A 14,627-nucleotide genomic window follows, 5' to 3' on the forward strand; every position below is an offset into this window, starting at 1 on the left:
TCTGCCTCTCAGAGGCCACTGGAATATACTACAAGCATGTGCTCAGGATAACTTGAGTGAATGGACTTACAAACGAGTTGATGAGATTTCGTTAAGGGAACTAAGGGAGACCCCCCAAATCTCCCTGAGAAGATCAACAAACAAATGGGACCCACCTACATAGGCCCAAGATTAGGTCATCTGCAAAACCTAAGGGCTCGTCCATTCTCCCGGCAGTCAAGGGCAGAAGCTTTCTACTGAACACAGAGGAGTGCTTCTGCTCCCTAGCAGAGGGTACTCCACAGCAGAGAGAGGATTACCGTCTGGGTTCCATTGAAGCCTGAAGGCAATATTCCACTAGATTAAACAAGTCCCTCTGCTCTTTTTCATGCTAACCCTGTAATCCCCATAACCATTTAACATCTCAAACCCTCTGACACACAAAAAAATTTCTGGCTGGCAAAAAAATAAAACAAAATAAAATCTTGCCTGGTTAGAAAGTGACAGAGTCCGGGGCGCCTGGGTGGCTCAGTCGGTTAAGTGGCCGACTTCGGCTCAGGTCATGGTCTCGCGGTCCGTGAGTTCAAGTCCCGCGTCGGGCTCTGTGCTGACCGCTCAGAGCCTGGAGCCTGTTTCAGATTCTGTGTCTCCCTCTCTCTGACCCTCCCCCATTCATGCTCAGTCTCTCTCTGTCTCAAAAATAAATAAACATTAAAAAAAATTTTTTTTTAAAGAAAGAAAGTGACAGAGTCCAAGTGCACATGAATGAATTGGCATTTGGTTTATACATCCATTCTCCAGAGCTTGACAATCCTGGATGGGCTCATAGGCTACTTCCTGCAAAGACCGCCATCTTGTGTGGCCAGACAAGGGTTGGCCACCTTTTAACTGCTTTGGTGCCATTTACCTCATGACTACATCCCAGAAAGCTCAGGAAGGAACACACAGGAAAAGGTTTATTTTTTCACAGGACACTGTTCCCTGGCATGAGGCCCCAAGTTCCCTCCCATGAGTCCCAGTGCAGCCAGTGGCCTGGCCACTGCTCACACAAAGTTCTGAGCAATGGCCAGCACTTTGGAAAATTCACCTTCCCTCTGGCGCAGGCTGGTGGGGATGGGTGTCTTAATTCGGGTCCCCACAGGGTTCCCATTGTCCTCAATGAGGACCACATTGTTAGAGTCAAACCTGGGGGTCATCCGGGGACCAGGCATGCGATGCCCCACAATGAGTGCCTTTTTCTTCTGTCCCTTGATGGCCAGCAGTATCCGGTCACCCACCTTGCCCACCCCACTCTTGTTATAGACGTGGATGCAACGAGGAGGGCGATGGTACGGGGTGTTCCCCAGGGCACTGTTGTCCACCACACGTACGCGCGTCATCTTCTGAATTGCATCGAGGCTCCCAGTGGTGCTAGGGAAAGAGAAAAAATGTCTGAAGTCTGTATCTTTCCTGGCCAGGGTGCAGAGGCCTCAGAGGGCAAGGCCTGGGAGAGATCAAACGTTAGCAACAACATGCTGAACAGAGCAAAACCCAGGGCCCTGACAGAAAGTCGGGTTCTTGTGAAGACTTCTCTGTGACCAAGACAGTTTCCTCACAGTCAAAAGCTTCTGCTGCCAGGTCAACATCTCAGCTTGGAGGGGTTTTAAGGAGAACCCGATTCTCTGTTACAACAATCTTCATGGCAACCTAACTGAAAGCCTTTAGTATTCAAAAGAACTCTTGAGGATTAAGGGAATATTTTACAGGCCAGGCCTCACCCATTACCTAGCCTGCAAAACCTGCTCCCCCACAATACACCGATTCCCAAACTTCCCATCTGTGTGTTGCTGGGAACTAGACAACATGAGTAGGTTTGCTAAGGGGGTCCCCTGACATAATATAGGAGAAACCAGAAATAAGTCAAGGTAACAATCTTTTGTCTCAATGCATTTGCCCCACTAGACTGGAATTGGTTTTAAAGAATACCTATTAAAGGCAGACAAACTATTATTAAGCAGTCAGATAACAGGTGGATTTCTATTTTCCTGAAGTGCTGGCATTGTCCCGGGTAATCCCAGGCTCTCCCCTCCAATTCCACATGCTTGCTCCAGGTAATCTCATTGGTTCCCTCTGCTTCCAACTAGTAAATTTCATCTCCGGCCCCACTTCTCGCCTATACTCTAGCCCTGCATTCACTCCAAGCTCCCCGCAACGTGTCCTACTGATACTGCAGGCTCAATAGGTCTCACAATGACCTCATCGTCTCCCCTTGCAAACCTCCCCCTGCTGCCATATTTTCTTTCTAGAAAATGGCTTCTCCAGCCCCCAAGCCATAAACCTCTCTCTCCATCAACACCCTGGCTGCCAAGTCCTATTGCCACTACCTGCAAAGCCCCTCTGTCCCTTCCCTCCAACCCCACCAACACTGTCAGTTCCACAGCTTTCTCTCTTGCGCCAAGACTGTTACATTAGTGTCCCAAGTGGTTCTGTGTGCCTCACATTGCAGACCAAGGGCTCTCATCAGAACATTAAACTGAGGCCAACCCCCCCACCCCCACCACCACTTAAAACTGTACAGTGGTCCACCACTGTCTACACTGTCGACAGTCTGGCCCCCCCTTACCTGCTAAGGTCCACAAACTCTTCCCATTGACCAGAGTGACCTGTGCCCTCCGGGCACACCATGCCTCTTAGCCCTCCCTGGAGGCCTGGACGGGCCTACTCCCACTTCCCTTGTGGGAAGGCTGCCTCCGCTCTCCCTTCCCCCTCCTCGTCCATTAGCAGCTCCTGTCTCAAGCCATCCAAAGCACCGTACAAACCTCTATTATTATACTGGTCACATTTCCTCAGAGTTATTTGTTTCCAAGTTTGCTCCTGTGGCCAACTGTGAAGACTCTTTCAGGACAGGAAGCAATTCTTATTCATCTATGACCAACCCTAGGCACAGTGCTCAGTAAACGCCAGGGAGTGAGTGCACGAATGGGGCCAGAAGGCACGTTTGCCAACAGGAACACACCCAGTGCTCTGCGTCCTGGCTTAGCATCTATAAGGAGGGGAGGCTGTCATACTTCCACCGTGCCTGAGTTTTGGTAGTAAGCATGTAACTTTTTAAAAAGAGATTCCAGGGGTGCCTGGGTGGCTTGGTCGGTTAAGCGTCCGACTTCGGCTCAGGTCACGATCTCACAGTCCGTGAGTTCGAGCCCCGCGTCGGGCTCTGTGCTGACCACTCAGAGCCTGGAGCCTGTTTCAGATTCTGTGTCTCCCTTTCTCTCTCTGCCCCTCCCCTGTTCATGCTCTGTCTCTCTCTGTCTCAAAAATAAATAAACGTTAAAAATAAAAATTAAAAAAAGAAAAAGAGATTCCATTTTTAAAAGAAAAGGTTTTCATGCACTGGGGGAATGACAAGGTCAAGAAATGTCAGAGTCCAGCAAGGACCGAAGTTACATCTACCGTAGGCCACTCCCCACTCTACCTCCAACAGCAAAGTCACCTCCTTACCAATCCTCTTACCTGACCTGACCAAACCCCAGCCGCTCTGGCCCCTTAAGCTTTCCCAGATGCCAAGCCTACCTCTCTGGGTTCCCACTCCCTTTCGAGTCATGTGATGCCCAGCCCTGATGGGAGGTTTACTCAAAGACACAGCTTTTAGAACCGAATGGGAAAGTTACCTGAAACTGCGCTGGCTGAGGGCTCTGCCTGCACAGGTGAAGGGGCACCAGAGCCCAGCAAAGAAAGCCATGGCAAATCCTGCAGGAAAAGAGGGGGAAAGGGGTTATTTCTAAGTCAGTGTCCTTACTCAGAGCCAACCTGCTGGGGACTCGTGTGGGAGGTGGTACTTCTAGCATAAGATCATTAGTCACTAAATATAAATCTTAGTGGTTAAAAGATACACAGATGATTAGGTGGAACTCTAGCTCCAATTTTGCTGATTCATATTCTCACTGGGGTCAGAGAGCTGGCACGGCCCACAGCAGTTCTTGCTATAATACAATAGCACAGAGGATGCCTTCCTGGTTACAGACTTCCATCGGCAGGAAGAAAGCAGGAATCCTCTGGTACACAACCAGCCAGTGACTCCTTCCCAAGTCCTCCACAGAGGAGAGCCTACACACCAGTGCCTCTGACACTCCTGTGTCTCCTGAAACCAGAACTTTTACTCCCTGAAAGCAGACTGCCTGACCAACTGCCAGCTTGTCTTGTCACCATATCACCTTTCCCCAGATATAAAAGCCAGAACACCTGGATAGCTCAAGGCTAGTCAAGTAGAGCCAAAGGATGCCCTCGCCACGTCACCGACCAAAGCCTCTATCTGGGTCAGTCTCCCAAACAACAATATAACACAGAAAAATTACCTGCCCCACTCTACAGCTGAAAGCCGTGTTTGGGACAACAAGGTGGAGACAGAAGAACAAACACCAACCCCAAACCGACTCCTCCAACTTGCAGAACCCCAACCCCACAGCTCCCTAGCCCCAACAAATATGGCAGCCCCAGCTGCCTGCAAGACCTGGGCATCAGTTAGGGGTACGTTTAAGAAAATCCTATAGCCAGCCAGCAATTCTAGCTGCAAAACATGCCCGTTCTTCTATCCAAATATTTGGCTACAGAGGGCCTCATCGAGAACTTTCTGCTGAGAAAGGCCTCTACCACTGGAGTATTTACACACAGCCTTCCCTCCTGTAACTTCAAAGCACCTCAGATAAGATTTTATTTAACAAGGGTGGGAGCGGGAGCCACTATTTACTTCCACAGAAACATCTAGACACTCCAGAAATGCTTATTAACTACAATTTAGCCTCAAATTACAAGCTTATTCTCCAGTGTTTTCCTTAAGACAACCCAGAAAGCATTGACCAAAATGTAGTTATGATCAGAAAATTAAATGCAAAGAAAGGCAGCTAACTTCTAGAACTACTAACGTCTGACATACCGAATCAAAGACAATCAGAAGAGGCCAGCTTTACCTTTACAGCTAGGTGACCCTGGACAAGGAACTATGAGCTTCAATTTCCCCATCTGGAACACCTACACACAGCTGGTCATGAGATAAGCCATGAAAAGGACAGAGCATGGGGGAGCCTGGGTGGCTCAGCTGGTTAAGTGTCCCGATTCTTGACTCTGGCTCAAGTCACGACCTCACAGTTTGTGGGTTTGAGCTGCACATCAGGCTCTTTACTGATGGCACGGGGCCTGCTTGGGATTCTCTATCTCCCTCTCTCTTTTCCCCTTCCCCACTTGTACTCTCTCAAAAATAAACAAACATTAAAAAAAAAAAAAAAAGATGAAAAAAACAAAGGACAGGGTGCCTGGGTGGCTCAGTTGGTTAAGCATCCAACTTCAGCTCAGGTCATGATCTCGTGGTTCATGGGTCTGAGCCCCGTGTCGGGCTCTGTGCTGACAGCTCAGAGTCTGGAGCTTGCTTCGGATTCTGTGTGTGTGTGTGTGTGTGTGTGTGTGTGTGTGTCTCTCTCTGAAGCCCCACAGCTGGCCATGGGCAGAACCAGAACCAGAACCGGGCCCAGCTTCAGCCCAAGGGTCTTCCCACACACTGTACAGCTTCACTCTGCCATGCAAAGCTCACTTCTCAAAAGGGAGCTTAGGGCAAGAAGCAGTTTTAAGGGTCATCTGGTCTTTCTCGGTTTTCTTTCTTTATGAAAATTTACCTAATAGTTAAAAGCATCAGGCACTAGACTAAGTGCTTTACATTATCATCTTCTTTAAGCCTCACAAAACTATAAAATAGGTATTAGTATCAGCCTCATTTTACACATGAAGGAATGAGGCCCTGCGAGGTTAGATAATTTGCCCAAGGTCACACGGCCAGGAGTGACAAAATTGAAATCTGAACCCATGCTCTTACTCAACAGTTAACGTGGTTTAACTTTAATTTTACTATTAGTATTTTTCCAACTGTTAAATCATCCCCATTCCATCACTGGTATCACATACACATTTTACTCATCCCCAACCCAGTGCTTGCTGAATCAACCGAACTATATAAGCACCAGGTGAAAATTATTCACTTTAATCCAATTTAAGTTTTTGAGGACAATGTGTAGTGTAGGTGGCAAGAAGAGTTCCACACTCTGAGCAATAACTAAAAATTGGCCTAAAAAAAAAAAAAGGCTCTGAAAAGCAGTCCGTCTGGTCCAGGCGGCGGCTACCTCCGATCTCAGCCAAGCTTTCCCATCTGACGCTGGCGGGCCCTTGTTCTCACTCCCAGGGAGGAAAGAGGCTCCTCAGCTCCTCCACAGAACCCTCAAGATTAGCCCAGCACCACCCACCCACATTCCCTCTCCCGAGAACTGCAACACCCTGCCTCTTCACACCGCACCTCTTCCTCAGTGACACTTACGTTAGTCCCAGGGCTGCCGAAGTGCTGGGGGCTTCCCAGAACTTTCCCGACTTGGGTACAACAAACCCACGACTCAAGGCACCTCTCTAAAATCCGCAGGGCAGCCTGGGCACAAACCCAAAGCCAGACCTCCTCTCCGTGCCTTGCTCACAAGCCGCCCCCACAACCTATGCCCAGCTCTGCCCAGCTAAATCTGCCCTAGTGCCAATCGCATCTCCCCCAGGCAGCCTTGTGTAAAACCACAGCATCACTTGCTACCCCTCCTGCACACCGAGGACATCTGGGGATCCTGTGCCAGAGGAACTCTCACAGCGCCAACGTTCACTATCCAAACTCAGTCACCGCATAAATTTAGATACTTTTTTGAGATAAGGCTGATAACCCCTAACATTCCAGTCCTTGCTACTCTCCAAAACTCAGAGACTCTGCAGAGATCTTGATAACATGGCATCTGAACTCACTACAGGAATTCAGGGGTCATATAGACTCAGATCACGAGGATTATATGTACTGCCCTCAGACACAGGAGTAATACATTGACATCTCCAGCAGGTACTTCCATTTTCACAAGAAAAGGTCCAATTCAAAGACTTTTCACTAGCCCTTCAGTGGATCTGATAGTGACCTCCACACCCAAAGGACTTAAGACATCAAATGGACAGCAGTAAGCATTCCCATGAACTTGAAAGCACACAAGAACCAAATATATTCACTTATTGTACACGTGTCCCTTATTTCTCAAAAAAAAAAAAAAAAAAAAAAAAAATCTGTGGTCCCCTCTACTCCCACCCCAGCAGGTCTTGATAGAATAGGAGTGCAATGAATACCTGTTGAATAAAATAAATGAGGTGGCCAGGGCACCTGGGTGACTCAGTTAGTTAAACGTCTGACTTTGGCTCAGGTCATGATCTCGCAGTCCCTGAGTTTGAGCCCTGCATCCAGCTCTGTGCTAACAGCCCAAAACCTGGAGCCTGCTTCGGATTCTGTGTCTTCCCCTCTCTCTGCCCTTCCCCCAAGGGCAAATTTTTTAAAAATTTTAAAATGAGGTAGCCAACAGAAAGAGAGACTCCCCTCACCCACGGCTCCACACAGAAGGAAATCCAGACCCTGTAGAGCTGTTATCTGTGTATCAGGAACCAGGACATCACATGCAAACATGCTTTGGGAGAACCATGGTGCTAGTCATGGGAGGATTAGTCCGTGCCATGTATACCAGCCCCTGGAATCATCTCCTGGGCCTAGTGCCTACAGTGCCCACTGTGGAAAGGTCCCTCATCCCACCACTAAATAACTGGTTCGGATCAGGCAAGAGTAATAATGGAAGCAGCAATTTACTTCAAAGCAACTCCAACTGACCCTGATGTTATTTCCTAGCAAAAATCCATCATGCAGACACAGCCCTGATTCACTTCAGTCTATATATAATGCTTTGTTTCACAAGCAATGTCACTCTGAGTCTTGTGTGCACAGGAAACTAACCCCAATGATATTTCCTCCTCTACAACACTCTCACTCAGAGGCCAGCTATTCGGAAGACTCCAGTGCCAGAGATGGCTTTTCATGCCACTTCCTGGTCAGCACCAAGTATTGCCCTCCAGGTTTAGAGTATGAATCACAACCTCTCCAGGGAGAGGGGGATGGGGGAGCAAGAGAAGGAAGGAGGGAAGGAATGAAAAGAAAGAGAGAGATTACTTAATAAAATCCAAGAATTGTGCTCACTTTCCATCCTGGTTTAGCTTTAAGATCTCCCTTCGGTTTTGGAGGCCAGGGAGGGCCAAGCAGGTGAGTATTTTACTTAGCATGGCCCTATAGGTCCCATCAGAAAGACATTCAGTGAGGGCAGGGACCTGCACACTCAAAGGGCTCAGCACAATGTATCCAAATGGAGTTCACTAAGTATCTGTTAAATGAATACAATTAATCTACAATTGCAATTCGTTCCCCTCCAGTCCCAGAGAGGCCCCATGCTGGGGTTGGGGGGGGGGTCTTTCTTGTGCCCTTCACTCTGGCTCCTAGTGACTTGGGGAAGCCTCCAAGACACAATGAACATGTTTAGCTAATTTTAACACATAGAGACTAAGCTGGAAAAGCAGACAGAAAAGAGCCTATACCTCTGGTGCTTTGTGGAAAGCAGGAATGTACCATTCCTTGAGCAAGGAGTAGCAAAATGGTATACTTAGTGTCACAGGTACATGTTATATATACATATATATTTATTTATTCATTGTTTCCACCTGAACAATTTCCATCTTTAAGTGCCTGGCATGTTAGGTACCATATAAAGCCGTCTAAAGAGGAACGGACTCTTAAGAAAAGAGACAAAAATAAAAAGTTCAGCACAATCACATAGGCATGTTCAAAGGACATGTCAGTAAATGAAAAGAAACACATAACAAATGCAAGGCCCAGCCACAAAAAGGAAATACACCTACCGTAAGGATAGAAATGTCCTTCTTAATTAAAGCAGGAAAAAGGAGAAACTTGCCGGCTTCCAGGAATCAAAAAAAGGACTCCCTGACCTATCATGCAGGAGTCCCTCCCATCTCCTGCAGATCTCACCCCAATCTTTCTGTACCAATAAGTACCCCTACTTGTTGCTTTAAAACTCATTACTGTTTTGTTGCCCAATTATTCTCTTTTAGGAAATTTTGTGGGTTTTTTTTTTTTTTAACCTCACACAAGTATAACATGCTACAATTCTCAAAGTACTTTCATAGATCATTTTGTTGGGTGGTTACTTTTTCTTTTGAGATTTTATTTTTAAGTAATCTCTACACCCAACGTGGGGGGCTCAAATTTACAACCCCAAGATCAAAAGTTGCATGCTTTACCGACTGAGCCAGCCAGGAGCCCCTGGATGATTCCCTTCTTGAGCACCAAACAGAAACATATAGACAAATGATAAAGAGCAACAGTCTGTAAGGGGTTGACTCTGTTAAGGGTTTTGAATAGTTCTGGGGGCTCAGTAAAGTACCATTTTGCAGATAAAGAAATGAAGTCCAAAATGCTAAGCAACTTGTCGACTGTCCAAGGTCAGAAAGCTGTTTCCACTGTACCCTACACAGCTAAGATGCTGCTTTAACCATTAATAAACTTCACAGAAACAAGCATGCCACACAGAGGGCAAGCGCTCTTTCTCCTCTGTCAAATCTTTTAAAACTCGGAAATTAAAAAGCTGTCTCTTCATAGGCACCTGGGTGGCTAAGTCAGTTAATGGTCTGACTCTTGATTTTGGCTCAGGTCATGATCTCACAGTTGTGAGATTGAGCCCTGTGTTGGGCTCCACGCTGCGCTAGGAGCCTGCCTAAGATTCTCTCTTTCCCTCTGCCCCCTCCCTACTTGTGCTCTCTAAAAAATAAAATAAAATAAAATAAAATAAAATAAAATACAATAAAATACAATAAAATACAATAAAATACAATAAAATACAATAAATAAAATAATAAAATAAAATAAAATAAAATAAAAATAAAATAAAATAAATAAAATAAAGCTGTCTTTTCAATAAATATCTACACTACACCCAGCCCAGATTAGGACCGAAGCTGAGCTGATCTGATTCACTGGCCAAAGTGTCAGTTTTCCCAGCATCACTATCAATAAACAAAGCATCCCTCCAAGGCACAGTGGGCTGTTTCTACAAAGGCTACCAGTGAGGACCCCATTTCTCAATGTGATTCACAAAGATAAAATGTTTCCAGGGTCCTTGACCTAGGCTTGTTTATTTATTTACCTTATGCTCCACCCTGTTACAAAAGTATTTAAATAGTGGTTCTTGGGACGCCTGGATGGCTCCGTAGTGACTCAGTCCATTCAGCTTCCGACTCTTGATTTTGGTTCAGGTCAATTCACCCGATGGAGCCCCCTTGTCCTGCATCAGGCTCTGCGCTGACAGCACAGGCTCTCTCTCTGCCCCTCCCTCTTGTGTGTGCAGGAGCACACTCACTCTCTCTCTCTCTCAAAATAAACACTAAAAAAAATAAAATAGTGGTTCTTTAATGTATATGACAATTCTCAATTATTCAAGTTGGTTTTTCAATATGTGGATTTTATCTACTCTAGACTTGCTCCCCCTCCTTCCTGACCTCACAGGTGTGCAAACACCTATAGTTCCAGAAGTAAGTTTGTAACAATCTTGGTTTGGTCAAAACTCAGAAAAACCTATAAGGCAAAGTTAAGTTCTACTTAATCAGTTACATACTTCCCTCCCATTAGTACCTCTACTGGGCCAGTGGCAAGGAGCCAGGTTTATGGAACTGTCAGTTGGGCAGGCCTGCAGTAGAGAAAAATAAAAGCCTAGGGGAGCCCCTGGACTCAAAGAGAGGATGCTGCTGACGGAAAGCATATCTCTTCCACCCTCACCCTCCCCTGGAATCAACCTCTCCAGGCCTCAGCAACTCTCTGTCAAGCAGGGGTCATAGTGAAGAGAGAAGAGGCATGGAAATGAAAATGCTTTAGCGGGCCTCATGAAGAGGGTCATCTTAAGCGGGGAATCCCTCTCTGGATTAACCAGTAAGGACCAGGTCTGCACTGTAAGCAGTTTGTTTCCCAGATGCTGACCAGGGAGAAGAGCCTTGCTCCCTGATTCTCAAGGCAGCACTATGGGTATGTCTTTTAATTAACTGATTAATTAATGTTAATGTTTATTTATTTTGAGAGAGAGAGAGACAGAGCACAAGCAGAGGAGGGGCAGAGAGAAGGAGAGAAAGAATCCCAAGCAGGTTCCACGCTGCCAGTGCAGAGCCTGATATGGGGCAAGAACTCACGAACCACGAGATCATGAGCTTAGCTGAAACCAAGATCTGGACACTCAATCGACTGAGCCACCCAGGTGCCCCTACATTTTTTAACATTTGTTTATTTTGAGAGAGAGAGAAAGAGAGACAACACAAGTAGGGGAGGAGCAGAAAGAGAGTGAGAGAGAAAATCCCAAGCAGGCTTCTCACTGTTAGCACACAGCCAGACATGAGGCTTGATCTCACAAACAGAGATCATAACCTGACCCAAAATCAAGAGTTAGACCCTTAACCAACTGAGCCATCCAGGTACCCCCCACTATGGGTCACTCACTCCTAAAAGTGTTTTTCAGCTAAAAGTAAACATGGAAAAGTGCTCCTTTCCTTTTCTAAAGACATAAATGATTTTTAGAAAGTTTTTGACAGGGGGACTTTCCCACTCTGAGTTGTGTTTCAGGAATAAATAATGAGCTAACTGATGTGTTAATAAGAAAGCATATTACCAGGGCGCCAGGGTGGCTCAGTCGGTTGAGCGTCCAACTTCGGCTCAGGTCATGATCTCACAGCTCGTGAGTTTGAGCCCTACGTCAGGCTCTGTGCTGACAGTTCCGAGCCTGGAGCCTGCTTCAGATTCTGTACCCCCCTCTCTCTCTGCCTCAACCCACTCACATTCTGTCTCTGTCTCTCTCAAAAATAAATAAACATTAAAAACAATAATAATTAAAAAAAAAAAAAAAGAAAGAAAGAAAGCATATTACCTCACCCAGAGCAACATTTCTGGAATTTGAATCAGTTCTCTCTTCCAACCTGGTTGTCATTGCTAATACACATGTAAAATCGCACAACGGTGAGGTACAACCCAAAGAAAACCATCAGCCTCTAAAATGAGGGCTAACTCATAACCTCTAAAAGGAAGGCTAACTTGTAACCTGATTTTTGAGACCTTCAAAAAGAGACCTTTGGGGGCCCCAAGGCCCCCCGCCACACAGCCATAATAACTATCCAAGTAACAAAAACAAAAGGAAAATCCATTTTCCCCAGCACAAAATTGGGACAAAATAGGTTTTAAAGGACTTTTACATCATCTAAGATTCTAAATGTCGAGGAGAGCCTAAATAATCATGTCTAGCACCCAACAGAGTACCACCCAAAAATGGACTCCATGCAAGGTTTTTATCCCTGACATTCAGGAGCAATAATAAAATGTTTTGGCCACCATTTCTTCATGGATTCCACAGCACATTTGATTCAATTATCATTTCAGGCTTTTTGAAAAGTTCCTTCTTCTCTCCAGTAATATGTGGTTTAAAAACCTTAATTAGGCACAGGCAGAAATAGACCGGGAATCCCCCACATGTTCAGATTAAGAAATAGTAATACATAGGGGTGTCTGGGTGGTTCAGTTGGTTAAGCATCCAATTCTTGGTTTCGGCTCAGGTCGTGATCCCACAGTTCATGGTATTGAGACCGGCATCAGGCTTTGCGCTGACAGCCCCAGGCCTGCTTGGGATTCTCTCTCCCTGTCTCTCTGCCCCTTTCCCCACTCATGCACACACACTCTCTCTCCCTCAAAATAAAGAACTAAACTTACAAAAAATAGTAATACATAAGAAACACCTTGTAGTGATCCTCAGAGATCCACTTCCATGACAAGTGCTATTTGGCAATGGATCACACCAGCTTTACAACCATAAAATCAACATCATATGCAAAAATGTCCATAGGAAACATACACCCAAGAAGCTCTAAGGGTTAAATGAACAATTCCATCCGTGAAAAAACAAAAACCAGAGCACACCCCCTTTCATCTAAACTCCTTGCTCCCACTCAAAACAACTCCCGGAATCCAAACTTACAAAGACCACCAGGGAGTGTACCAAAGACAGGTTCATCCTCCTTTCTATCCTTCCTAAGTAAACCAACGTACTTCCTACTCCAACAAAATGCTTGTTCTTCAACTGCATGTATCTCCACGAGTGAAGAGTAAATTGTCCTTCTTCTTGGAAAGTACCTCTCTCAAGAGACACAATCTGCTCTTTACTGTACGTTCCCAGTGTGCTGAGTCTTGTGTACATTTTCAAATGACTGAACACTCAGGCTGAGGAAGGAAAGGCAGCAAACAGGAAGATAAGGGAGACCAATCCATTTCGAAGTTTTCTGTGACACACAAAGAAACACATGGTATTAACACTTGACACATTCACATATGTATGAATGTATGTATACCTGAAGCAAGTGTCAAGAAACAATACTTGGTCTTACTAAGTAAAATGCGCCCTGATGGCTTCTACCTTTTTTTTTTTTTTTTTTTTAATGATGGCTGTGATCCACTAAACTGGATTTCAACTAACCAATGGAACTCAGTTTGAATGGGAGTTCAGTTTGAAATGCAGTAAATCAAACCTTACTGTTGCATTCCACAAGCTTTTAATGATCCCTTTAAAAAGCCAGCAGACAGTAGAGACAATGACCAATCACAAGAACCAGACACAACCAGGTAAGCAGTGCCCTTCCTCTGTCCAGCAGCCCGGGTTTAAGTATCTCCCAATCTCCCAGCTTTTCCCAGGTAACCCAACATGACTCCATCATATGCCCTTTTGTTACCCCGTTTATAAATTCAGTCCATTCAATCTCCCAGGATGGCAAAGTTCATTTACTGCCCAGTATGGAACGCAAAACTTCCTTTTTGTTCCCAAACCTCCCTCTTCAAGCCTGAAGGGAAGATAGAGCCTTCCAGGAACCCAAAATTCAATGAAAAAGTTTGTACTCTGCGTGCCTTTGTGATCTATTTGCGTAGGTGCTATAAAAGAGGATACACACGGCCTGTCTGTTCCCCCCTCTCTCCCCCTCTCTTCATCTTTCCAGTCTTAATCCCTGGCTGATGCAGCCTCTGGTGAAATGAGAAACCAGGGAACCCCCTGGAACAGGGGGGAGCCACTCATCGGCATGACAGTGAAGGCAGTGGACTCACTCTCCACACCACAGAAGCGCCTGGCAAACGAGTCACAAAGTCATCTCAAGACCCAAGCTGGAAAAGGGAAGGGAAGACAAGAGAAGCAGACAAACTCAAGGAGCCGGGGCTGGGTAACGGGCCGGAGGCCAACTCGCCAAGGCTGGACCGCAGCCCGCCCCTCACCAAGCCAGCCCCACATCCCTGGGAAGGGCAGGTGAGCGCAAGCGGGGGTCGCGGGGTGCAGAGACCCCGGGAGCCCCCGCGGCCCTCGGGGACCGGGGTCAGAGGCCTCCCCTCCCCACTCTGACCCCTCCCACTGGCCCTCTGCCCCCAAGGGGGCCCACTAACCTCCCACTCCGGCTTTTCCCCGTCCACCCCGGGGAGTGCGCCTTCCCTAGTGCAGGGGAGAAAGGAAGCGGAGAAGGAGGAGCGTGACGCCCATTCCCCCAGTCACAGGGTCGTACCGCTCTCACCGCCCCGGAATATCCCGCGGCGGGCCTCTCTGGCCCAGCGCCGCCTTCCTCCCCCACGCGGCCTCTCCACTGCGCCTGCGCGCCCGACCCAGCCAGGCGAGCGCCGATCTGAGAGTGCGCGCGCTCCTTGCGTGTTCTGGCGTGGGGGGTGG

At 46.7% G+C, this 14,627-nt stretch overlaps 1 protein-coding gene across 4 annotated transcripts; it reads right to left on the minus strand.

Moving 5' to 3' along the window:
- Window positions 1–909: 909 nt before the first annotated feature.
- On the minus strand, window positions 910–14,571 carry MRPL14 (mitochondrial ribosomal protein L14). Of its 4 annotated transcripts, XM_042986447.1 has the most exons (4): window positions 14,467–14,567; window positions 13,061–13,206; window positions 3,627–3,705; window positions 910–1,389 (listed from the first exon to the last, which is right to left on the minus strand). In XM_042986447.1, exons 2-4 carry the CDS (start codon window positions 13,122–13,124, stop codon window positions 1,023–1,025), a joined length of 510 nt encoding a protein of 169 aa, XP_042842381.1. In that variant the 5' UTR covers window positions 13,125–13,206; window positions 14,467–14,567; the 3' UTR covers window positions 910–1,022. The 4 variants fall into 4 exon arrangements, with proteins under 4 accessions (XP_042842381.1, XP_007085194.1, XP_007085193.1 ...); XM_007085132.2 differs by lacking the exon at window positions 13,061–13,206 and having other exon boundaries at window positions 14,351–14,571; XM_007085131.3 differs by lacking the exon at window positions 13,061–13,206.
- Between the last annotated feature and the right edge of the window lie 56 nt (window positions 14,572–14,627).

Source organism: Panthera tigris, chromosome B2, assembly GCF_018350195.1.
Source record: "Panthera tigris isolate Pti1 chromosome B2, P.tigris_Pti1_mat1.1, whole genome shotgun sequence".
Taxonomy (NCBI): Eukaryota; Metazoa; Chordata; class Mammalia; order Carnivora; family Felidae; genus Panthera; species Panthera tigris.